We start from the raw sequence: 24,828 nt of genomic DNA, 5'->3' as shown, positions 1-24,828 counted from the left end.
CTTCCACACAAAACGTTCTTCAGAATCTGTTAGTTGAGCTGTTTGGGGATATAAGACTAGTGCCATTGTGGGCCTGCTTTTCTACAAACCTTAAAAGCTACGGTTCTACTCTTTGAGAGGTTATTGGGCACTGAAGATTTGTTATTGTAATACCATCTGGAAGACTAAGAATATGTATGTACTTGGAAGACACTTGATTTTTTTAAATTAAGGTGTAGTCCAAGTGTAAATGAAGAATACAATACGCAGAGATGTTATGTTGGTATGTGGAGTGTGGTAAGTAAGGGAAGTTTTATCTTTTCCTAGTATACTGGCCTTAAAAATATGGGAGTAGTCCCAAGATGAAATACTAGTGTGATGAAAACGTCAAGAACTGAAAAAAAAGGGACACAGCTGTTACTCCTTTTAGCATATGATTGTCACTAATCTTTGAGCACTTATTGTTTGGTTCAAGTCTAGATGAAACAAAACTTGTGCATGAACTAAAGCAGAGTTAAAATAAAACTTAAACCAAAAAAGACTTTCTGAAGATTCAAATAATAGCTAGTAGGATTGGGAAGAAAAATTGCAAAGGAGAAGTTCTGTGGGTGCTGGTCAGGAACAGGCATGGACTGGGTGAGAATTCGGTATTTCTAACAGACTGATCTCTTTTCAGCTGACACTGACATAGCGGAGCGCTGTTTATTGGCTGCACCGCTAAAATCAGGGGAAATATAGTGGTAATTTGACTTTGGCCAGTATGCCAGGGATTGTTGCATGTGCTGTACAGCCAACATGCCGTTAGTCTGAGTGTAGCAGACCAGGTTCTTTCCAAATTTTGAAAACAAGAATCACTAAGGTTGGAAAAGACCTTCAAGATCATCCAGTCCAACCATCCACCTATCGCCAGTAGTACTCACTATACCACGTCCCTCAACACAAAAACGTGTTACATCTTGTTATTGTAGGTTGTATGATTGAGTAGCAGCATGCATCATCAGAAGTTAATACAGAAGACCTTTGGGAAAGAGAGGGGTCTGTGTGTTAGAAGTCGTACATGTCATGTGTGAGGTGTGCAAGAAGAAATTTCAGGATCAGTGCTGGTGTTCAGAGTTATGTGTCTTCCAGTTCTCTAGATACCAGTCTCTAAGACGTGCTGTTTGCTTATGGTGAGAAATTACAGTGCTCTGTCCTCCTTTGTGGCATGTTACCTTTTTTTTCTTTTCTGTTTGGAGCTGTTACGAAAGGTGAGTGACAGAGGTGGGGGTTGAGATGGCTGTTTTGCTTCTACTCTCCTGCTGCCTGAGCAGGATGCTGAGTGTCTTCTGCATGTTAGTTTTAGGAAAGGACATCTGGGATGGCTGCTTACTCCTGTGGTGTATGTCCTGTCTACTTTCTCCTGTAGTTCCATCTAAACTGCCTGCTCTGGTTTCCTTGATTACTTCTCATCTTTCTTCGGCCTTGGTCTCCTGCACAGATTGTGGTTAAATGGCTGCAGGGAGATTTCTGTCTTATTTCTTCCATCTCTGGGCACCATATGACTAACCGTGGCCTTAGCTATTTTCAGAAGGATATAGCTTTAGAAGAGGGAATAGTCATAACCTTGTATTCCCTCTGGACAGCTCAGACACTGTGTAGGGCTACTGGTTTGAGGTGAGGGTAGATTCAGTTGTGTTTTTGTTTTTTCTAAGGTGGTATGCTTGCAGGTGACATAGAGACAGTGGTATGTGCTATGTCCCTGTCAAACAGACGGTGCCTGTGAAGCATCTGCCTAACTGCAAGGACTTGCTAAACCTGTAGAACATAGTCTGTGTAGGGGTGCATCTATTTACATGTGTAAGGGAGCAGTACTGGTAATATATCAGAAACAGATTCCTTTCTGTGAACTGACTGTCATCTGTTCAGAGCTGTTGCCTTCAAATAAGCGCAACAGAACAATAGGGGTAGGCTACACCTGGAGTCCTTCATATTCTTTGCAGCTTCCTTTGGAAAAATGAGGCTTTTGTGTGGGTAAGCAGAGCAAATTTGTATAACCTCTCTGATGCAAATTGAAGACTTTGCAGATAACTCTTTGCTTTGATTCGTGTCTCTTTAAAAGTCTAAATTGAGTTTGCACAATATGCACGAGGTTGCAATTCTAAGCCAGTAATTCTGGATTCAAAATTTATGCTGCAATGTTACTAGATTGACCATTTTGATCTGTTGGAGGCTGAAAGACTCATGTAGCATTACATTTCTCCTGTACAGGAATTACAATTTTTGTGATGTTTCTTTTGTGATCAAATGAATATCTCGTCAGGAATAAAAATGCAGTCTTTGTGCTTGTGGAGAGAAGCCAATATCACATGAAGCATGCTTTGTAAGTTTAATTAAAGGCTCCAAGTATATCTTCCTATGAGGATGTGCTGCTTGGAGTTTGTCAAGATAGTACTGTGATTGAAGATTGGATTTATATGGAACTGCCCTGACTGTGCTGCTGTGACAAGAGTGGATACATCTCAGTGCAAACAGCTACCTTACGATGCCTGTAGTAGAAACTCTTCAGGGGAATAAACGAGCTTCAGGGATATGATCTTTAAAAGAAAAGTGCAGGTTCTATTTGTTTGAATAACTCACAGAGATACTTGTAAGAGCTTTAGCCCGATCTTTGAAATCAACAACCAAAAATAATGTTTTTCTTTAGAAAAGATTCTCCTATCATTAAAAAGAGGAGCCTCACTGAGGTAAAGGAGCTCCACATAGCAAGCTTATGCTTGCCAAGCAAGGTTAAAACAAAAAACAGAATGAAAAGCAATAAGATGCCCTATGAAATTAGAGAAAAACTGATGGAAATAAATCTGAGTGCACAGATACACCTGTCATCAACTCCAACTGGTTCTCAGCTTGGAACAGGGACGCATGCTATTACTTTATGTAAAGAAGGAAGTGTAAGGCAGTGAGGCTTGTGGTGCGTGGGGATGGTTGGTTTGTTCTTCATTTGTAGAGGATCTCTCATTTGGGCACTGCCAGCCTTTCAGCTCACAGGTTACAAATTGTGTTGCTTCACATGTAAGAAGCATGTTTTTGATGAATTCTAGTTTAGTACTTTTTTCAGGTTTTGGCATATCTTTTTAACTCTGTTTTTTAATCTGTATAATAAATTGTGGAATCTTCCTTTCTCTTTGTATGTGCACAGAATTCTTTAGATCTCTGAAATTCATACCATCTTGGCAATTTTCATGCTGTGAATACTTAACAAGTATATTGCAAGTTCTTCAGCAGAGCTTGCAACAGTGATTTGTTCATCAGGTTACTGAAGATCCGTCTCAAAAATTACACTTCTCAATGGCTTATTCTGCTTGTGGAAAAAGATCAGTAACTTGTCAGCAACATGATTGCAGGGTATTGCTGAGTAGGAATGGGAGCCTTAGGGTTCTTGAAACTTTGAGTCTTTCAATTTTGCTTTTAGTTTTAAACTTCAGGAAGGCTTTGCAGCATCTTAGGTTAATGGTATAAAGGGTAACTCAATTGTTATTCTATGGATTGCAGACTGAGTTTTATTTTTTTACTTTTAAATCTGAATGTGGAATGTTGTCTGGCAGCTGACCTTTTGCAGAAACAGCATGTACAAAAGCATTGGTGCTGGTAGTCACGGCAGAGGAAAAGGAAGCTCGAGTGACAGAGAACTGATGTTACTGCCAATGTACTGCCAGTGTCCAGAAGTGATAGCTGAAACATCTGAGACATTGCACGAAATCCCAACTGTTATTCATTGTAAACATTTTTGAGGGTTTCAAAAGTAATGCTTATAATTCCATCACTAACAGTCAATGTAATTTCATGAGATTAAAAAAAAAAATAAAGTTAGATTCTTGTGGGTGAATGAAATGTAAACTGTTGCCTTAGAGAATATTTCTGTCTTAAATTCAGACTTGAGATACTTAGGTTGTCTCTCCAAGGATGAGTAGCATCTGTTGTGATTCATAATTCTTAAAGATGTTGGAGGATGTGTTGTAGAAGCAACCTCTTCCCTCATAACGTGAATTTCTGAGTATAGTTCAGAGTCTTCATTGAGGTGACTGTTGAATTTCTCTCTTTATCTGTGAAGTCTTGGAGAGAGGGAAGGAAGTGTGACTTGTTTCTTTGTTTGCTTCTTTCTTCTTGTTATGTTGGGTTTTTGTTTTGATTTTTGGACTGAACTGCTCTTTGCTTCCAGTGCCAGTTTACTTTTGTGAAGCTCGTGCCATATGTGTTGTGAGGTGTGTGAAGTCACCTTTTAGAGAAAGCTACTGCTCCTAGGAGGCTCCGCAGAGCAAGCTGGTGGCCAATGGGCCAGAGTCAACTTAAGGAGCTGGAGAGTTCATTGCAAAACATCCCAGAGTTTGCTGGGAAGGCCACTGCTTTCTGGGAAGTATGTGACAGGATTCCAAGCACACTGGAGACCTAGAGGATTTAGATCATCATAATCTCTTTTTGGCTTTGGCCAGCTGAAGTGAGATGTCTGAGGATGCTCAGATCACATACACAGGAACAGTCTGTGGGTCTTGTATGCAGAAGCTGCACCGTCTTTCACTCCAGGGTCAAACATTTTGAAGGATGTTACCTCAGCTGCAGTACCTTAAATTTCTATGATGGATCAGCACCGAGGTGCAGGTCCTTCCTTCCTCAGGGGAGAAGGAACTAAGGTTTTGCTTTTCAAATTGATACATCTTGTATACTTATTGTGGACAGTAAGTTCTACAAATGCTTACATTGAATTTTCTTGCAACAACCTTGCAGTATATCCTTTATGTTGCACTATTTAACTGAAGGTAAAGAGGTGAGTTGCATAAAATGCTGCTATCTGCAGCACAGCTATGTGCATTAGATATCAAGGATAACTTGACAGCATTGAGGACTGCTTAGATACACACATAGATCAGGGGAAACAATATTCTGATGGTAGAACAGAGTGGTAACTTTTACATGGTGATAAGCAGCTCAGGTTCATTGCAGAATTAGAAATCACCTTACCTGCTTTTCCTTCTGTCAAGAGAGTTATGCCTCTACCTACTGTTTTAACTGGAAAAACAACAACAACCATGAATTTAATTAGTACCAGAGTGAATAACAGTGATGATTAATGAGAAGGAATAGATGTAATAATCAACTATAAAGATACACAGATTTTACCTCTCTGATTGTAATGTGGCAGCTTCTATACAGAATAGCATGGAAAAAGTTGTGATGTTACTAAATGAGCAGAATCTCATACCTGGTTTAAAATCTTATAATGTGAATTTTGAGCTCAGGTCACGAAGGGTGGAAGGCAGGAAATGATAGCAATTTGTTTTTTAAGCAAAGCTACAGAGTGCTTTTCTCCACCTGTGACAGTGTTTGTATTTTGACATGCAAAATAATATTTGGTCAGGTCAGTAGACTCTGAAATGCTCGTGTAAGCATATGGGCAGCAGTCTGTTATAAGCTTTTGTTTGCTTCAGTGTTTAGGGATATGACTATAATCTTTGATTCCCTTCATTATTTGGGGATGTAGTAATAGAGTAACATACAGGTTGCTCCAACTTTGACAAAACTAAGGGACTGGAAAAAAAGCCTTAAGCTACAGCTGCAGATGCACAAGCATCTGAATTTCATGGCAAGACAACATGTTTGGTTTATGTTGTTAGAGGAAATACGACATCCACTGTAAAGATCCTAAAGATATTTTTGTCTCGATGAGATCTAAAAAATCCTACCGTTATTTAATAGAATATTTTAAAACTTCAGAACCATTTGTAATCAGCTTAGAGCACTGTCTAAACTGGAGTGCTGCCACATTCAGAAATATTCTTGAAAATGAATGACTGCATGTGGTTTGGGATGTTTCTGTTATCTTAAAGCTAGATGGATTACAGAAGTAATCTCCAAGGAGACTCCACCATTCTGAAATGTTGTTTTTTAATATATTTCTAAGAAGCTCTCAATATGTAGGCATCTTTTAGCTGGCTGTGAGGTCTGCCTGAAGCCTTACCTTGCAGTTAAACACTGTAGCCCAACATTTTCTATGCTTTTCATTCAGGAAAGAGCATCAGAAAAATGAAATCTTCAGATCCATTTGTCTGCCATGCTGTTCTGCTCATTTAAAACTGTCAGCCCTAGAAAGGCCGTTTCAGCAACATAAGTCTTATGTATCTTTCCTTTTCCTTTTGATCTAGAGGGCAGAATGAGTAAGGGCACCCTGCTGGGGAGAATGAAGTTAAAGGCTAAATGAAATGCAGAGCATGCTGTGTGAGCTGAGAATGAGCCCTTGGCCCTTATTGATATAGCTGATGTCTGTCATTACAGATAAGCACAAAAAGACTGCATCAAACCTTGTGACTCACTTAACTCTTTCCTTTGTTTCTTTGCCTATATTTTTTTTTGTTAAACCTTCAGTTTTGTTAAGATGGGAGATCTATATCCCTGCATAAATCTTAAATGTTTCAGGGTATTAAAGGAGATCTGAAGAGTTGTTCAATTATTTAAAAGCACGATGTAGTTAAGACTTTTGCTTAAATAACCAACAAATCCTTGATGCTAAGGAGACAATTGTACTTTTCATATTTTTATTGAATGCAGTATGCCATTTTCTAGTCCCAAAGTGTATAGACTACTTAGCATTTTAATTGGTTTTCAAGATGAATTCAGCTTCGGTGTTCAAGGCCAGAGACAGGGTTATGAAGGTTAATTACACTTATCAGCGTTTGCAAACAGTCAGTCTCATTATTTACGACGTATTGGCACAGAACTCATGGTGTGGGGGATGGTAAGTGGCTTTTATTACTGAATACTTGAGTGTTTGTGTTGGTTAGGTGGTTTGGGTGGGTAAACATCTTGGTTATTTTACAGTCGGTGCTTTTAAACAGCAATGTCCAAACAGCCATTCACTTACAGTCTGGAATTTATGAATTTAATAGCATTCCTGGAGTTACCAGATTGTAATTCCATATTGCATGTGTGTAGCAGATAATCTGGACATGAGAAATAAAAGCTTAATCTGTGAACATCAGAGAATTTGTGAAAGCTATTGTGGGAAAGCAGAACATGACATTGCATTAAGAGCTACTGATTTATCTTGGTTTATTTTTTTTCCCCAAGTCGTGATCAATAGGAGGAGAGGGCAGTTCATCTCTTTCTGTGTTCTGCTGAGGGCTGCAAAACGGAGGAAGGAAATACTTTCTCATAGGAAAAGTTACACATGCCAAGGTGGTTTTGAGAAGGCAGGGCTCTGTATGCTTGCTACTTTCATTAAAATGAATATTACAGGTACTTTTCCATGACTACTTGGGGAGACAAAGCGAGCATGTTCGTTATGAGACATCTTAGAGAGATCAGAGTACTGTGTATCTGCTGAACTCAACAGGTTTGTATTTCTGACCACTGATTTTGAATGCTCAGTCTGGGCTCTCAGTAAATGAGTGAGAATGCAAGGTGCTACTATTTTCTAGTTGTCCCTTTTAGCGCAGCTCATGACTGGAAACGTGTGGTTCCAGATATATAGCTACCTCTGCAGGCAATCTAAACTGATACATTCAGTTTTCCTTCCTCTGACTTCTCAGTGCTGTGTTTGAAAATAAATGTCAGGCATTGTATACGCCCAAAGAAATGGAAGCTCAGCTCTGCCTAATTCAGGCCACATGTTTCTTGTTATGTTTCTGACACCTTAGCTGTTGCTACCTAGATTAATTTGCATCATGAAGAATAGAAATTAGTGTTTTATTCTTCTCCTAGGTGCTAGACTTCAAAATACACGTGGAGTGCTCTTTGCGGGAATGTGAAGTGCAATGTGACACTTCCAGGTGCAGTTAACTGCTGTGGCAGAGATACAGGTATCAAATTGCTTTAAGCTAATATTATCTTGGTAGTTAAGCAAATGTTATCTCAGTAGTGGGTGCAATTTTCTATATAAAACTGAACAATGACATGCTATTAGAAACTGATTAAGAACTGATGAAAACAGATCTTACTGGAGTCCACAATCATTGCAGCCTTTTGTCTGGGTATTTGTGTTTGCCTTCAGTCTGTCCCTGGCTTCCTAAACAGAAAGGTATCTTTCCAAAACCCACCCCACGCTGTTCTTATTTTACTTATCTAGCTAACTAATTAATGATCACTCCATCAATCCATTTTACGGCAAAACAAATTCCTACTATGTGAGTAGACTAGATGGAAGGGAAGAAGGATGTTCCTTGTCCATTCAAGATTCCTTGGGCCTTGAATTGAAGAAATGCTTCCTTTTCTTTGTTTGTTTTATTCTCTGGTGCATCTCAAAGAACTTCCAAGGAAGTCTCAAGGCTTCGTTTTCCTGATTGTGCAGCGCTAAGCAACCTTGCAACCATACTCAGGTTGTAAAGGCTCAGAACCCTGTTATCCCAACCATACTTTCTTTTCTGCTTGAATGTATTTAATATCCTCTGCATAAGCTCCTAAGGGCGAACATCAAGTGTGTTCTGATAATGCTGTGAAGTTGTTGCTACTTGTTGCTATTTAACTTCCATGCTTGAGGATTGGCTTTGAGGTCTGAAAGACTCTGAAAGTTCTATCTTCACCATTGGCAAAAGCTGTTTTTATGTACTTATTTGTTGTAAATAATATGAGCAGTTGCCTCACTTGCATTAAAAAGGAATTCACCTCTCCTGTGAAGAAAGGTTGAGGGAACTGGGCTTGTTTAGCTTGGAGAAGAGAAGGCTTCAGGGAGACCTCATTGTGGCCTTCCAGTATTTGAAAGGAGCATATAAGCAAGAGAGGCAACGGCTGTTTACGAGGATGGATAGTGATAGGACAAGGGGGAATGGTCTTAAACTGAGACAGGGGAGGTTTAGGCTAGATATTAGGAGGAAGTTTTTCACACAGAGGGTGGTGATGCACTGGAACAGGTTGCCCAAGGAGGCTGTGGATGCCCCATCCCTGGAGGCATTCAAGGCCGGGCTGGATGTGGCTCTGGGCAGCCTGGTCTGCTGGTTGGTGACCCTGCACACAGCAGGGGGGTTGAAACCAGGTGATCATTGTGGTCCTTTTCAACCCAGGCCATTCTGTGATGTTTCTATGATGATGATGAGAAATATCAAGATGATTTCTGAGGAGGACTGTAAATTGCAGGTACATTGTCACTTGATTATGCTTGTATCTCTTCCATTACTGCTTTCATGGAAGATTCAGTACTTCTCATCACCTAGAGAAATTCTATGGGGAACAGGCAATTTAGTGGATAGAAGTGAATAGGGAAACAGGAGGTCTGTCCAAGAAGCAAGAGCTGGGCAACTTGACAAGGTCTGGAATGCCACAGTGTGGTAAGCAGCTGCATCACTTATTTTGTATATACTATAATTGTTGTTAGCATTGTTGCTTACTCTTCCATTTTTGTCTTGTTGAACTGTCTTTATCCCAGCCCATGAGTTTTGCCTTTTTCTGACTCTCTCCTCCATCCCACAGTGAACAGCAGTGGTGTGGAGATGCCTGCTGGCTTAAACCACAATGCCAGCTTATATTGTTTAAGTGCCGTTAGTTGATGTTGTCACTAAAGGATGCATGACATTCGTGAAGCACTTCCTCATGAAAGTTGCTCAGTTGCTTCAGAAAGACAAACTTGAATTTTTGGCACTAAAAGCATTAGTTCTGCTAAACCTATGCATAGGCTATTTGAAATATTTGTTCGTGACTTAAAAAACAGTAATAAAGAGAAACCCCACAACAGAAAATAAAACTGAAGAACTCTATGACAGATCCCAAACTGCAAGCAGGTAGAATAGCACTGACACATAAAGACCCAGAAGTTAGGTGCATCAACTTATTTTAATTAAGCAAAGAAAAAAAACTTGGCATAAACAACGGAAATCTAAATTAGACTTTCTAAATCTTTTTAATAAACCATGATGTGTAAGCGAGATGCTATCAGATGTGCAGCGAGATGCTATTGAACTGCTGCTACTTGAAGTTGCAATTTGTAGGGTTTTTCCTTTTGCCATGCACTTCTCTGACCTTTTGCTCTTAAATTCTATTGTAGGAACTACCTTCTAGCACTGGCTTAAAAAAACCCAAAGGAAGGCCGTCTCTTATGTCACTGACTCTATTTTAATATCAAGAAGAGACATTGCTGCTAAGATATGGAAAACTAAATTGTACCAGAGAACATGAGGTTCCTGTTTGAAATAATCACAGAATCACAGAATTGTAGGGGTTGGAAGGGACCTCCAGAGATCATCGAGTCCAACCCCCTGCCAAAGCAGGTTCCCTACAGCAGGTCGCACAGGTAGGCATCCAGGCAGCTCTTGAACATCTCCAGAGAAGGAGACTCCACCACCTCCCTGGGCAGCCTGTTCCAGTGCTCCGTCACCTCACTGTAAAGAAGTTCTTGCGCACATTAGTGCTGAACTTCCTATGCTGCAGTTTCCGGCTGTTTCCCCTTGTCCTGTCTCCACTCACCACTGAACAGAGTCTGGCCTCGCCATTCTGCCCCCCACACCTTAGATACTTATAGACCTGGATCAGGTCCCCTCTCAGTCTTTTTTTTAATCACCATGTTTAATACTGCAGATCATCCATCTCATGGAAACCTCCTTCACACAATGTAACTGCATTGCAGCTATAAACAGCTCAGCTGAGATGTGTGTTGAGGCTAAAAGCATGAAAGAGGATTCACATCTTTCACTGATTTTCTCTCATGTGTGTCTCATTTTAGATCTGAAATTAGGATCATAGCTGATGTTAATGGAATCCCTTGGAAGTTTATGGTTCTTAAAGCAACATCCAGAGACGTGGTTAAACTAAATCCTTAGGTGTAGAAAGGTATTTCTGTACTGGTAGGTTGGGTGGCTCTGGGTAAGGAAAGATGGATGGTCTGTTTTATTCTCTTTATATTAAAGCTATTCCTTAAGAGTGCTTACTAATAAGGGGAACAAAAAAAAAAAAAAAAAAAAAAAAAAAAAAAAAAAAAAAAAAAGCAGCGTTACCACTGTTGGACTTTTGGAAGCCTGTAGTCCAGTGGTATTTCTAAATGAATGCAGTGAAATGGCAGCACACTCCAAGTTACAGTCGTCGTACTCTTGTTGCGCGTGTGTCAGTGAGTCAGCTAACATCATTTTGAGGGTATTTTCACTACATAGAATCACCCACCCCTTCACCTCCTTTTTGTAAAGCTTAGTTCCCTTTTAACAGGGACAGAAATCTGTTAAAAAAAGTGTTACAATGGATTTGTCATCCTTTTCAGTTCTGAGAAGTGGCAAAATACACAGTGCAGAAGAAAGATTAAAACTTTACACTGACTCAGTTTTGGAGGAATATTATTCATTTTATGAATTTCATTTTCTACTTTTTGCTGTAATGTGCATTAGGATGATTCTTCTCCCTTAACTTTCTTGTTAGTCAACAATTACTGTTTATATTGCTTTGAACTTGAGAAGCCTTGTTGCATTTGGGTCAAATTGAATTTAACAGCATACAGATAAAGAACAAAGAAATAGTTTATGCTCTAAGGAGCCTACAGTCAAACACTGACAGCTATTAGTTAAGAGATGCAGTAAGAAAAGTAAAGATTTTGTTATCTTTTTCGGTTAGTTACTCTAGTTACTGGGAAGGACCTCATGTACAACTGAACATATGATACTGTAATTCATTTCTAGTTGACTCCTTCCACATTTATGCTCTTTGGAAAGGATGTGTGTATGTTCGTTTTTTTGTGGTTACTTTTTAAGTTGAGTATGTTTGGCATATTCTGAGTTTCGGCCTTTGCAGCAGGGTGGTACTCCTGGCTGTGGTATTAATCTGAATTTGCTTTAGTTGCACATTGTCCATTGTCAAGAGTGTACTGAGACAGATTTGATTGGCTTTGTTTTCTTTTGAGGAGAACTGCTGTCCTGTATTTGAGTTATCTGAAACTCCTGCAAAGATGCATGAGAGGCTGTGGGTGAGAAAAGGGGATGATTCTCCTTAGGTAGAGGATTGTGTAACAACTTGGATGCAGACTTGGAAAGATGCTCTTGTCCATACTCCAGCAGTACAGATTTTTTAAAACATAAATTGTATTGCAGTGTAAATAATACATGTTCTAGTGTCTGAGATAGTTGCTTGGTGTTTGCATTAAAACCGTAAATTAACTCTTAGAAAGCAAAATATGTTGTACAACTGTCTGACTAGTTATGCTTTCTGAAATTTATACAAACTGGAATCCTGCTTGTGTTTGCTTGAGTCAGGTCAGAGAGAAGTGATACTGGAATTGAGCTGTGATAGCTTTTGTTATGGTCCTGATGATAACTATTTGTCCAAGCAAAATCACTTCTACTTCAGAAGGACTGAAACTTCAGTGTAAGTTGTCGTGTTTTACTTCATTTCTGCTAGGTGAACAGCCCTCACCTTGTCATTGCTCATCATGCAATTGGCAATTCTCTGTTCTGCAATAATGTGATTCCTTGCAATTAATTGCATGTAAGAATAGTTTTCTTTGAAGCTTTATTCCTTATGAAGTCGATGATACTTTTGACTTTCACATGACCCGTAAAATAGTTCTATATCTATGATTGTATTGTAACTGAGATGCTTCGAGGGTTTCATCACTGAAAATAGTATTCTGCTTCTTTTGAAGTATTAAAATAGACTTACAGCATCCTCTCCTTGAGTCTTTTTCAAGTCTTATACTTAGCATGATAAAAGTAGTTTTCATAGGTTTGGAATAGTAGGTATCTGTCTTCTTAATTTTTGTCTCTGTACCTGACAGTTATGTCTGTCAAGGGAAAACAAAAAACAAAAAACAAAAATCCTTTTAGGAGAAACAAGGTTGGATTTTGTTTTGGAAAGTTCCATGCACAGGAAACTCAGGTCTGTCTCAGTTTATCAGTATGGTGACTGATTCCACTTTGGCATCAGAAACGGAAGGAAATATTCAGTCCCCTATCCATCTTGTCAATGGAAACATCTCTGCTGACTTACCTTTCTTTTTCATTTCAGAAAAACCTTTCACAAAAACACTACTTTTTATTTTCCAGTGGCTTGACTCCTTTTGTTTCCTCACTGGTTTCCAGCCAGTGTTGGATGGGTCTATAGCTGTAAGCATAGCCCACGTCTTCACGAAGCGATGTAGCAGAGGCTGAAGCTTTGTGCTGCTGCCATGCTGGATATACAGACAAGCATGTAAAAACTCACTTGCCTTAGCCCTGCTGAAGTTATCTGCCTGTGTCTTTAAAGCAGTTTGTCATGATGTGGCTGGCTGGGCTGCGAGTATGTCCTGTGTATGCAGGCCACTCTTGAAGCAGCCACCAGAGCAGCCCAGTGTGGAGGGCGAGTTAGCTTGGAGACTTGTTCCACTGTGACCGCAGGGGTTGTCCTGCTGCAGCCTCATGCAGGTGTCGAAATGAGAGATATGAAGACATAGAAAGTACCAGTCAGCATTAGCACAGTGCAGGATGTACTACTGGGAGCGTCTTGGCTTCTAATGCAAGCCTCTAAGGAGATGAGCATAAGTTGGGTAGCTAATGTGAGTGTGGCACTAGGAGTAACTTTACAGTTGGGAATGAGAATTTCTAACACTGTTAGAAGAAAGGCAGGATTCCCTAAAATTAAAATGATTGAACTTGTCACTCTCCTAAAACATTTTCTAACTTGTCATCTTTGGGCAGGAGAGACGCAAGGCCAATGTGCCCCAGGGTGGGGTTCTGAAAGGTAAACAGCTTGAAAGGTGTCTAACCACTTTGTCAGAGTGCATCTTTTTTTTTTTCAAACAAAGGCTGTCCTTGAGCAACATAATCTCTTTTAAACAATGATAGTAGTGATAGAACTGTATCTGCTGTAAGGTCGGTGTGGTGTCCACTTGGTTATTTTGCTGGTTGGTATTGCAGCATCTTGGCATAAAAAATGAAGTAGTAGATTTGCCTGTGAAAGGTGTGATTCAGCCTTCTTTCCCTTCATTATCACAACAAAGCAGGACAAGTCCTTTGGATATTTTATGAAGCTTCATAGATGGTCTCTGTTTCAGTTTTAGTAAATGCAAAGTACTAATAATATTGCCTCTCATTCTTATGTTCAAAAACTAGATTTAGCCCCGATAAAACTGCCTTGTGGAGGCAGTGGGGCTAACGCTCCGATAACTAGACATGCTTATGCAAAGAAATAGCCATCTTTACCACCGAGACCAACAATAACTTTGAATCTTGGGAGCAGTCATGCAAAATGTGCATCATGAAAACTGGGACAGGCTGGGGAGCTTTGAATAGCTGACATAATATCTGAGAGGATGTTAGCATTGTTTTACCAAAACAAGTTTGCCTGTGGGATGCCTGTTTAAGGTCGTAATTCATTAAAGTTGCAGTGGCTGTTCAGAAGCCTGGTATCCTTTTCTTGGCATTCATTGCCATCTACCACTAACAAAGTATAGCTGAACTATCAGAACTGTGCATCTACTTTCCAAGTTTTTGCTAGATGAGAATTTTTTCAAGTCTTTCTTAACTGTTTCACCCTTCCTGTTTTTTTCCTTCTGAAAACAGCAATAGAGAAACAGAGGAAAGAGCTTCCTTTGCACATGAGTTGTTTATTCAGGAAATGAGAAGGCAGGTGATGAAATTGACAGTGGAAGGAAGCACTTCAGAAGAGTATATTTGTTGACTTAAAACTTTACATGGCCACAATATATGTGGGAGAGCACATTTGTTGAATTTGGTGTTTAAACTTTATTTAAAGTTGTGGTTCAGAGGTAACCATGCAGTTACTCATGTACAACTTCCCCTAGATTATCACTAGTTTTGTCAAGCATTTGTACTTTGCCTGGCTTTACAGTTAGAGACATGGAACTGCAAGGTTAATTCATCTCTCAGATTTCTCTTTTACAGAATCGCAGAGTAAAACCTCTCTCTAGTTCTTACAAATTCTTGTTAGCATGCATAATATGTTTACTTTGGTAGCTGAAGAAAATGTGATTTATTTTTTTTTTAACAAGGTCTTCTACTTGCTTTTGACCTTTCTGGACAGCTGCCATTTTTACTCAGCTTCAGTTTCTGCTTTCTCGGAACTGCTCTCAACAAACATGCGGTCCTTGGCATGTGGTGACATTGTGTTATGTGCAAGAAGCTGGCCTGATCTTGTTAATAGTGCACGCTCAGTGTGCACTCATGGACTGAAAGAGCTGCTGTGTGGTCTTATGCTGCTTCCAGGGTGCTGTATTTCTTCTGCTGCACTGAATTCGGACATTCAGATGTATATCTTCTTCAGAGTTCAGTGTTCCTGCATGTCTCCCACTGCATGGACCAGAGTGGAAATGCCTTCTTCCTGTCATATGGCTGCTGAAAGATACTTGAATTATTTTTAAGAAACTTATCATTATTTTTTTTTAAGCACCTATACTGTTCTCAAGGGTACTGTTTTAAGCTTTCATACAGGCATTACTGAACTGAACCCACTGACAACCACAGCTGAGAACTGCTTATGTGGGGCTACCTGGTGATCCTGGTGGACACCAAATTTACTGTGAAGGAGCAGTGTGCCCTTGTTGCAAAGGAGGACAGTGATGCTCTGGGCTGCAGAGAGCTGGTCAAGAGAGGTGATTATTCCCTACCACTCAGCACTGAGGCCATACTTGAAGTGCTGTGCCCAGTTCTGGGGTCCCCGGTACAAAAGAGGCATAGACATACTGGAGATCAGCAAAGCGCCTCAGAGGAGGAAAAAGCTGGGAGAGCTGGAACTGTTGAGCCAGAAAAAGGTGATCCTGAAGGCAGGATTCAAAGAGGATGGAGCCAGGCTTTTTCCAGGGTGCCCAGTGCCAGGACAAGAGCCAGTGGGCACAAACTGGAGCACAGGAGGTTCCCTCTGAGCACCAAGAAGCAGAGCACTGGCAGAAGCTGCTCAGAGAAGCTGTGGAGTCTCCTCCTTGCAGATCTTCAGAATCCACATGGACATGGTTCTGGACACCCTGCTCTGAGTGTCCCTGCTGAGCAGAGGTTGGAGCAGATGGACTCAGGGACACTGCCAACCTAAATGATTCAGTGATTCCCCATGGAGTGTTTCTTCGGTGCTGTTGTGACTGCAAAAAGGACTTAGGTCAATTCTTACCCTTCCTGATGTCAATGCAAACAGCTAGGTTTCATTTTTTTCCGGTGTGCCTGTCTGTATTTGTTGCCACAGTGATCTTTGAAGTCAAGTAATTACACCCGTGTCATCATAACAAAATTTAGAATATACTGTTAGCTGATAACCATCTTGAGCGTTAGAAGTGCAGTAACTTATTCTAGACCTTAAAGAAAGAAAGCAGGTGTCCAACAGATTAGCAGGTCTGTTTTGAGGTCAGAGCCCTGGAGAATACTTCCCCCTTGGGCAGGCCAGAGCAGTGCTGGGTATCCATTTCAGCAAGCACTCTCTGGGGCCCATTAGCAGGTCACAGTTGGGGCTGTGCACTTGTCTACGAGGTACTGTGTTGCAGTGTAAACCCTGATACTACAGCAGATGAGGAAGCAGCACGGTGCAAATGGGATATCTAATGACTGCAGGTGACAGTACTTAAGGGCAAAGCTAAAACCTACCTAAATATGGTCTGCAAAGATTCAAATAACTTGGTCCGTTGATGAAACAGCAATGGAAATGAAGTAGAGGTGTTAGCGTGACAGGTTGTTGGTTGTGTGCTAAGTTGGATCTCTCTTTTTACTTGAAATGTTTACTTGAAATGTATGCTTCTGAGCTAATCACCCTAGATTATTTTCACAGTTGGAGAGAAATAGCTTGTTTTATAGCATGATTTGTCCAACTGTTGCAGCTGCTTTAAAATGAGCAATGCCTTTCTAAATTCCTGTTTGTATCTGTTGTTTATAAAAGAAACAGGATTAGCTGGGCTATCATAATATATTTATCTTGAAACAGTTTCAGTTTGTGAGCTCTTCTGAATGTTTAATCTCTTAAGAGGTGTAATTATAGAATGAGAACATCTGTAAATTAAAAAACCCAAGCCAACCAACCAGGCAGAGAAATTGTCAGTGTTGGTGTACATGATGAGAACAGCAAAAGCACATCATAAAGGCCTCCCAGAAGCTAAAAAGGTGGTGATTTAAAATTGGGGTTGTATTTTCCTTTTTGGCAATATCCTTTTGCTAGGGATCCCTTTTCCTGCTTTGGTATTTACTTTGGCGCATTCAGAACCAAAGTTGTAAGCTTTCAGCCTCTGTTTTGCCAAGAGAAGTAAGTGTAGCCCAATATCTGCTGATATGAACTGTTCCAGTGGGCAGGCAAAGCCTTCCCTCCCCATAACTCCTCTGTGGTGCACTGGGCTGTTCTGGATTGTCTGCTGCCTGGCCACCACAAGAGGCAGCAAATGCCAAGCAGTGGATATGAGGGTGGGTGTCATGGGTGGCACCTTTGGGACTGAAAGGAGAGAAGATGAAGAAGGGGCTGCAGTTTTGTGGGCAGACAGAACCAGAATGCATCAGGAGTGTTACCAATAAAAATCATAAGTCAAAGACATCTGGTAAAAATAGAGATCTGTTTAAAACAGCTTTAGGGTGAATGTTCTAGTGTCAGGAAAGATCTGTTTATTTGGATAACTGAGCGTGGCAGCGAGTTCGTGCAACTCAGACAGCTGACTAACTGCTTTAGGTATCAGTGTGTACATCTGTTTGTAGTGTCACTCCTTTTTCATCCTGTTTGAGAGTGCTTAGTGTTTCCGTAAATTGAATGTGTGTGCAGCCATCCTGGTGCTGTTGAATAGCCTACTAATAATAGAGCCCCAAATGGGTGTGGGGTGAAGAGATGAAAAGGAGCGGCCTGCAGGAGCGTGAAGCGGTTGTGCCTCAGTGGCCTGCACCCCGGCTGCCCCTGGGGAGGGAGCACTGCTGTGCCTGCTGCTCCTGGAAGCAAAGCTGTGGGGATAAGTTCTGCCCGTGGTAACATTATCTTTCACCTCAGTAATGGCGATTAATCCCTTATAATAATTTCCCTTCCAATGGATCGTGTTTTTAATTTAAATGTGAACATACATGCGCACACTTCCCAGTTACGTGTCATCTCAGTACTTGCGGAGGTCCGTGAATAAGGTCTTCCTTGGTTCTTGAGCTGAGTCATGGAGAACAATAACCTTTGCAATTTCTTAAGCACAATGGCAGACTATGACTTTGTTTAAAAAAGTTATCATTTCTTTTGTGTTTCAGTGGCATATGTTAAGGTAATTTAGTATTTCAATTTGCTATAGTGTGTTAATTCTATTTGCTCTGCCTAAGGGAGTTCTAATTCTAATGTGCTTTATGTAATACAAGAACAAAAACTATGGTAATAATGGAACAGTTGAACAAAGTAACTTCTTTCTAGAGAGATTTTCTTCCACGAGTGTGTATTTCCCAAGGCAGGCTTGGAGCTGCACAGCCAGGTTGATGTGCTCTCCCACTCCTCTTTTCCCATCTCTCTCCCTGTTCTCCTGCAGCCTCCAGCTCTCAGAAGGCTGTGGGACCACCTTCCTTTCTGCTCAGTTACTCTTTCTGCTATTGCTTGAGCTAAAGCTACAGCTTCATGTGTACCCCAAGCACAGTACACTAATACTGTAGCTTAAAAAAAATTCCACCGTCTTCACGCTCTTCTTTTTGCCCAAATGTTCAGCATCTGGCTTCTGACTCAGCTTCTTCCTGCCCAGCCCTTCTTAGAAAGGAGGAAGAAAGTGTCCTTGGGCTAATACTCTGCTGAGTGCTTGCTCTGGCAAGAGGGCAGGCAGTGTGAATGTGCTTTGAGGCTGCTTGGACAGCTGGTTGTTCTCCTGTGGGATGTTGCCTTCCTCTACTCTGTATGGGCTGGCTTGCAGCCCTCACTTCTGCTTCTATCTCTTCTCTGAGGCCGTGGAAAGAGGGGCAGAGCCGTGGGTGGAGGTGGGCATCTCTGCGCTCATCCCATCTTCATCTGCTTCCCTCTTTGAACCCACTAATCACATGATTAAGCCTTCCCACTGAGTTCTGTTTCCAAACCCTTTTCTTGTCTTACTGTTGACTTTAAATGTGATGTAGTACTGAGGTTGGTTTTTTTTTTTTATAGCTTTTGTTCTCTATCAGAGAAGTAAATAGGAAATATCAAGAGAATGAGGCATTGTTTGGCAGATTCCAGGGCAGTGACCATGAGCTGAATGCCCAGGCGTGCCACAGAGGGGCTGGCTGGCTTGAATAATTTAATTTCTCTGTTGTGGTTCCGTGAAGTCAAATGTGGCTGTTTCCAAAGTTAATCTGAGAAGCTCTTTGTCTCTGCTATTCCAGAACAGCTCCTATATATTCAAACTGCTTACATGTGCTTGTGCCTGCAGGGCAGGAGCGGTGTGCTGCTGCTGCTGTCTGGAGTGAAGGAAAAATACAAGGGAAAAACGAAGGATTTCCCTCTATCTAGCTTTCCTTTTTTTTTTTTTTTTTTTTTTTTTTTTTTTTTCCTTATATTTTTGCAAGTGTGACTAAATGTCAAGACTTGCCTTCTTGAGTGTATCTGGAATAGCTTTTGTTTTGGCTATTTTTTCAGAAGCTGACCTCTCCTTTCACTCCTGAAAGGCTGAGTTTTACAGGTAGTGTGTGCATTTTGCAAGGAACCGTAATACAGAGGGCATACAGTAGAAGACTCTTTGTTCTTTTAAGAGAGAATGTGAAAGATTTTCAATGGATGTCAGACACTGGGCATTACTGTTTGTTTTGTTTTGTTTTCTCTCCAGGACGTGTGGCAGGATGGAAGAACTGTAGCTGAAGGAGAGACAGAACACGCTCTTTCAGCATGGAGACTGTTCTGGCCGATGGGGAACTTGACAAAAATTCAGTGAGTAACTTAAATGTGGCTTCATGTATTCAAATGAAAACAAAGATGGTTTTCCTAGGAGAAGGGTCAAACAGCTTGAATTGTTTCTGTTGGAGTCAATACTTTTCTGGTAAATGCACTTGGTACATTATGTCCTATCAACCATAATTTGGTAGACTAATGGCAGGAGGGCTGGATGTCAAGAAATGTCTGGTTCTTGGATTTGATACTTCATGCATCTGAATCCCAAAAGAAAAATATGCCTGTCAGTCTCACTTGTTAATACTTTATCAGTTACTTACTATGGACAAAAAAAAAAATATATTTTTCAGTGGGATGAGGGGCAGAAAAGAAAGGAGACAGGTAATTATGTATTTTCAGGCTCATTTCAGATACAAAAGTTGGTAATCTGTGCAGATTATAAATTTTCTGAAGCAGTGAATATCCCAGCTCACTTTCTAAGCACAAGTTAAAAACAGGAAAAGCACAGAGGGTGCTGTGACACTTAGTCATCATCAGGCTGTCAGAATTATTTAAGAACTTATTTTTTTCCACAAGCTACGTTCTGTGAAAGCACTCTAATAACTGAAGTAGGAAATGATTTTTTCCTTCCAAAGTTGTTATCTGATACAAAGTGCTGCCTCCAAAGGGCAAAATTGGATTCTCTAAATCGAGGTGAATATGAGTTTTTAACAATTAGAAACAAACTTTTTTTTTGTGATGGTTCAACTACCACATGAAGTTATTCATTTGATAAGATAAAGGCAGTAATAAAATACTTTTGAGTATAACAGGCTATATCTGAAATCAGGAATATGTACTTTTATTTAAATGCATCAGCAGATGGCAAAGTAACTTCCCGGGGCTCCCGCGCCCGCTTCAAGTTTTAATTTATTGGTCCTTTTGACTGATCAGCTCTGCAGGCTGGGTTAGTGGTCCTGAATTTAATTGAAACATGACTGATATTAGTGATATATATATAATAAAGACAGCTTCCTGAAAATGTCTCTCTTCAGCAGGCTAAAAATTCTAATTTGGCTTTAAAATACGTGTTCAAACTCTATTAAGAATTTAGTTGTAGGTTTAGATTGTAAGTCTAGTAAAGATTTTTAACAAATTGATCTCTTATAGTGTTAGATTGGGACACGCTAGCTTAACATTCACTTTTGATTTTGGCTAATCTTCAGCAGGAGAAGGATTTCATTTTATAGGACAAGTTAGCAGATGTAATTTCAGGCTTAGTGGCAGTTATTATAAGCTTTATCCCTGAGAAATAACTGTCTAAAAATAATGCTTTTTTGAAGCACAGAGCAGCTTTTGTATGAAAGAATTCTTGCTGCTATTGCATGAGGTGGTCAGTGTCGCTGTTCTTCATTCCCTGGTATTGAATAGCTGAAATGTTACTGGGAGGAGTGCTGAGCTTTGTATGGTTTGGTAGAAACATTTTTAATTGAATATGCCTCAGCAGAAACTAAGTCATTTAATGTGGGGAACCTCCCTTGTCAGAAGGTTTACTCTGTAACTGAAGCGTGTCCTCAGTTAAGTAAATGTGAAAATACAGTGGGCTGTGTCTCTGGAAATAAGTGCATATTGATTTTTCTTAATTCTTTGTACTTAAAATAAAAATCATGGGAGATGAGGAACAGGAATGCCCTGAGGGTGCATTCTTTTCAAAGCAGCCGCCAAGGTACTAAAATGATCATTTTTTGTTTCCTGAAGGGTTAGAATTGCTGATCTGCAGGGATAGGAATTACAAATCATTGAGGTTCCAATAGGCTATTGGAAAAAATAGAGGTCTTCTTGACTGAGATAGTCTCATTTCAGTATTTTAATGTCTCACATCGTGTTCAGAATATTCATTTGGTTTTAGGTAAATGCACAGACCCAGTTTTTTCTAGCGAAGAGGACGCTGACCAGCAAGGAATGTGGTTTGATGTGTAAACAGAATGTTTATTGGGGAAGATCAGAGTTAGCCAGGCTTGTGTTTCAGTCCCTGGCATGGGAGCTGTTTGTACCGGTGCATAGGATTAACCAGGCAATGCTAAAATATTTACGCAAAAGTCCCTGCATCGTCTCGGGTGACCGGTTGCCCTGCTCTGTGGTGTCATGTTGTATCTTGGGCAAACTGCTTGAGAAGCAGGCAGTGAGGCAGAACCCTCTGCTGTGCTTTTTCTCTGTTTCTTCAACACGTAAGTATGTGCTGTTAGCAACCGTGCATCAGAAACTTCTGATCTGTGTGCCTGTTAGTAATTTATTTTTCCAGTTCTATTCTCTTGCTTTCTGACTTGCAGTGTGAAATAAAGCAAACCAGCACTGAGCATTGGCTTTTCAAGTCCTTCCATCAGCTGCTGGATCTGTTACTGCAGGCTCTTTCCTTGCTCTCCTGTCAGTAATTCTCTTCAATCTGTAAACAGCGTAGGGTAGCACAGTTACAGTCCAAACAGAAGTTTTCTCCTAGTCTGCTGTACATTGCTAAAAAGCTGTACCTTGAAAACTGTTGAGTTCTTGAATGCATTTCATATGCTGGTACTTAAACTGATCTGGTAAGTTCATGGGTTCCTTTAGGAGTGTTTCCCTCTGACCTAAAGTGCCTGACAAGGGGCAGAAGGCTGTTTAGCAAGCACACTTTATTTCAGCTTCTCTCATTCAATCACATCTATTTCCATGAAGTCAACATTATGAAAGAAGCGTTCCCTCATCTTTCCAATGATTTGTCCTGCAGTTTCAGAATTCTTGTTGCAGTATTTTAGGTTTGCTTGTCACTGCATGTTGCAGTGATGATTTACTGCCCCTTTGCAGCTGTGAGGAATAAAAATCTGTGTTTTAAGATGAGGAGTGATGAGTTTCCTGCTTGCAAAGATTTTTACTTCTTTCAGATTTGCTGTTAATTAGTCCTGATAACAGAGAAGTAAAACTGAATGCTTTACAAAGCAGGACAAAGATTTCCTTTCTACGTGGAAATGGAACAGAAGGTTTTTGTCTGAAGTATAGTAGGTACAGCTTTTTTTGGATTTATTTTGGTGTTAGAAAGGAAATAGCATTTCATGCTGGTGTGCTGGCTTTCACTCTTCTATGTTTTTTGTGCGTGTCTCAAAAGTAAACCTTTTGAGACATGGGTGGAACTTATCTTGTCTCTATACTGCTGAGCACAGTGGGATATTAAGCCCATTGTGGCTTTGGGTAGTAGTGACTTTTAAGTGATTCCAATTCCAATGTCAGAAAGGTGTCCGGACTGTTAGTATGTGATTGTTCTCCTGCAGTAGCCGCATTTCATGTATCTCAATGGAGGAAGATAATGTTTTAATGCAAGTTAGTTCTTTGGGTATATTTTGATACAAAATGCGGCTTCTAGGTCAGTGTTTGCCTACTGAAGCCATTGGCGTGGATATGGCTTTAGTGCTTTTGCGCTTGTTTGCACACTAACGATCAATTAAGAGCTTTTTTATTTCTGAAACACCTGTCTGAAAGTGCTCCAGTTTTGGAGATAAACGTTATTTCAACTTTATACACAGCCACGGCTTCTAATGGCTGCTTTATTAGTATATGTGTCAGTTTTGTTGCTTTGACTTTTCTAAGCTGCTAATTCTCTTGAGGTCTCGCCTTTGTTATTGAGGTGCACGTTGTATTTTAGCCATGAACTAACTCTGTTTTCATTGTCCTTCTTCTTTCCCGCTGCTGCTGCTTTTGTGCACTTGCTTCTTCCTGGCCTGGATCTTTTTGTTTGCTGTTCTTCGTTCTTCAATTGTATGTGTACACAGCATCATGGTGATAACAGAGACTCTCATGGACCATCAAGTAAGTGAACACACCTTTACTATGGTATTTTGGACATATGTGCATAATAGGTAGTCTCTTTCTTTGTAAGTGAGCCCCTAGGCTAAATATTTGATTTGCTTCTGTCTTCAAATCCAGAAGCTGAGATACAGTGGAAAATATACTGTTTTGAAAAAAAATCCTTGAGAAGCTACTGTAGTGTGGATAATAAAGGCAAGGAAATAGTGGTTCAGAAATAAATTCATTTTTGCAGTTTTATGTTTATGGTGCTGTATGGTTTGTTTAATTTCACTAAGTTATTTCAGTAAGTCATCAGAAATCAACTGGTGCATGAACTGTAATTCTCAAAGATTGACTCTGCTGTTTCAATAGAGAAAACTTCTGTGTGTTCATGAGCATGCAGTCAAGGATCGACCAGTGCCACTGCTTCATGCGCATGATTGGCAGAGTAATTTTGCCTGGGATTTAGAGTCTGTGTATGGAGGGACAGGTGCAGGCATGAACTTTGTCCTTTGGAAAAAATCTGTGCAGAAGCTATGATTTTAATCAGTTTTTGTGGGCGGTCCATGTACCCCATACAGGTAAGGGTTTTCCCTTTATGAAGAACTCATTTTGATGAGGCACATTTTTAATATGAAAATGATATTTAATCATTGAAATATTTATCTTTTTGACAATGGCAAGAGTTCTTTTGGCATCTGACTGTTCGTTTTTCAAATTAATACATGTTGCTACTTCCTGTGATATTAGATGTACAAAATAAAACTCTGTCTTGCAGATTAATGTACAGGCTGCTGCTGGCCTCTTGTCTGAATTTACGATATATAGTTAATGGCATCCACAGCTTCTGTGTCTTGTGAGCTGTAGATAGCAGGTACAGTCTCCCAGACTTTGACTGCAAAAAAACTCACAGTCTAATGTAAAAATGGGCAACTTTCTCTAAGTGTATCTTCTTGAACGAGGAGATAGAACAGATGAGCTCCAGAGATCCCTTCCAACCTTGACTTCTCTGTGATTCTTTGAAAAAAATATGAGACAGCTGTTCTATATAAATGTTTGATCTGAAAAGCAGGCATTTACTAGAGTGTTCTCATGTACATGCATAGAGTTCCCAAAGCCCCTTTATCCCACATTTGGAAGTTATTTTCTGATATTTTTTTTCAGTGAACAAAGTAGCCATGCTAGGTGCTAGAAAATTCCTGAACAGAGTATTTAAAATCTTACTGCTAATTACCAATTTACTGCTAATTTACCAAATTACTGCTAATTTACCAATTTATAATCTTCCGGATTTTCTGTAAGTGGAGCTACTGTTGCTACTCAGTAAAAACTAATGCAGAACTGAATTTGTACAAACCTTTTCCT

At 40.2% G+C, this 24,828-nt stretch overlaps 1 protein-coding gene across 4 annotated transcripts in view; it reads left to right on the top strand.

Moving 5' to 3' along the window:
• OSBPL8 (oxysterol binding protein like 8) overlaps positions 1-24,828 on the top strand; it is a 79,926-nt gene that overhangs the window by 8,669 nt on the left and 46,429 nt on the right. For 2 of the 4 annotated variants that reach the window (XM_042815883.1, XM_042815881.1), the window contains exons 2-3: positions 19,610-19,710; positions 23,448-23,484. In XM_042815883.1, the coding sequence (XP_042671817.1) occupies positions 19,669-19,710; positions 23,448-23,484 (79 nt within the window). In that variant the 5' untranslated portion in view covers positions 19,610-19,668. Of the gene's footprint in view, positions 1-19,609; positions 19,711-23,447; positions 23,485-24,828 lie in introns of those variants that run through there. The other 2 variants (XM_042815884.1, XM_042815885.1) reach the window with 2 other exon arrangements.

This window comes from Centrocercus urophasianus, unplaced genomic scaffold, assembly GCF_019232065.1.
Source record: "Centrocercus urophasianus isolate 14NV4802_14NV808 unplaced genomic scaffold, USGS_Curo_1.0 seq_15, whole genome shotgun sequence".
Classification (NCBI taxonomy): Eukaryota; Metazoa; Chordata; class Aves; order Galliformes; family Phasianidae; genus Centrocercus; species Centrocercus urophasianus.
The sequence above is the reverse complement of the archived record's forward strand: the minus strand, read 5'-3'. Positions and strand labels throughout refer to the sequence as shown.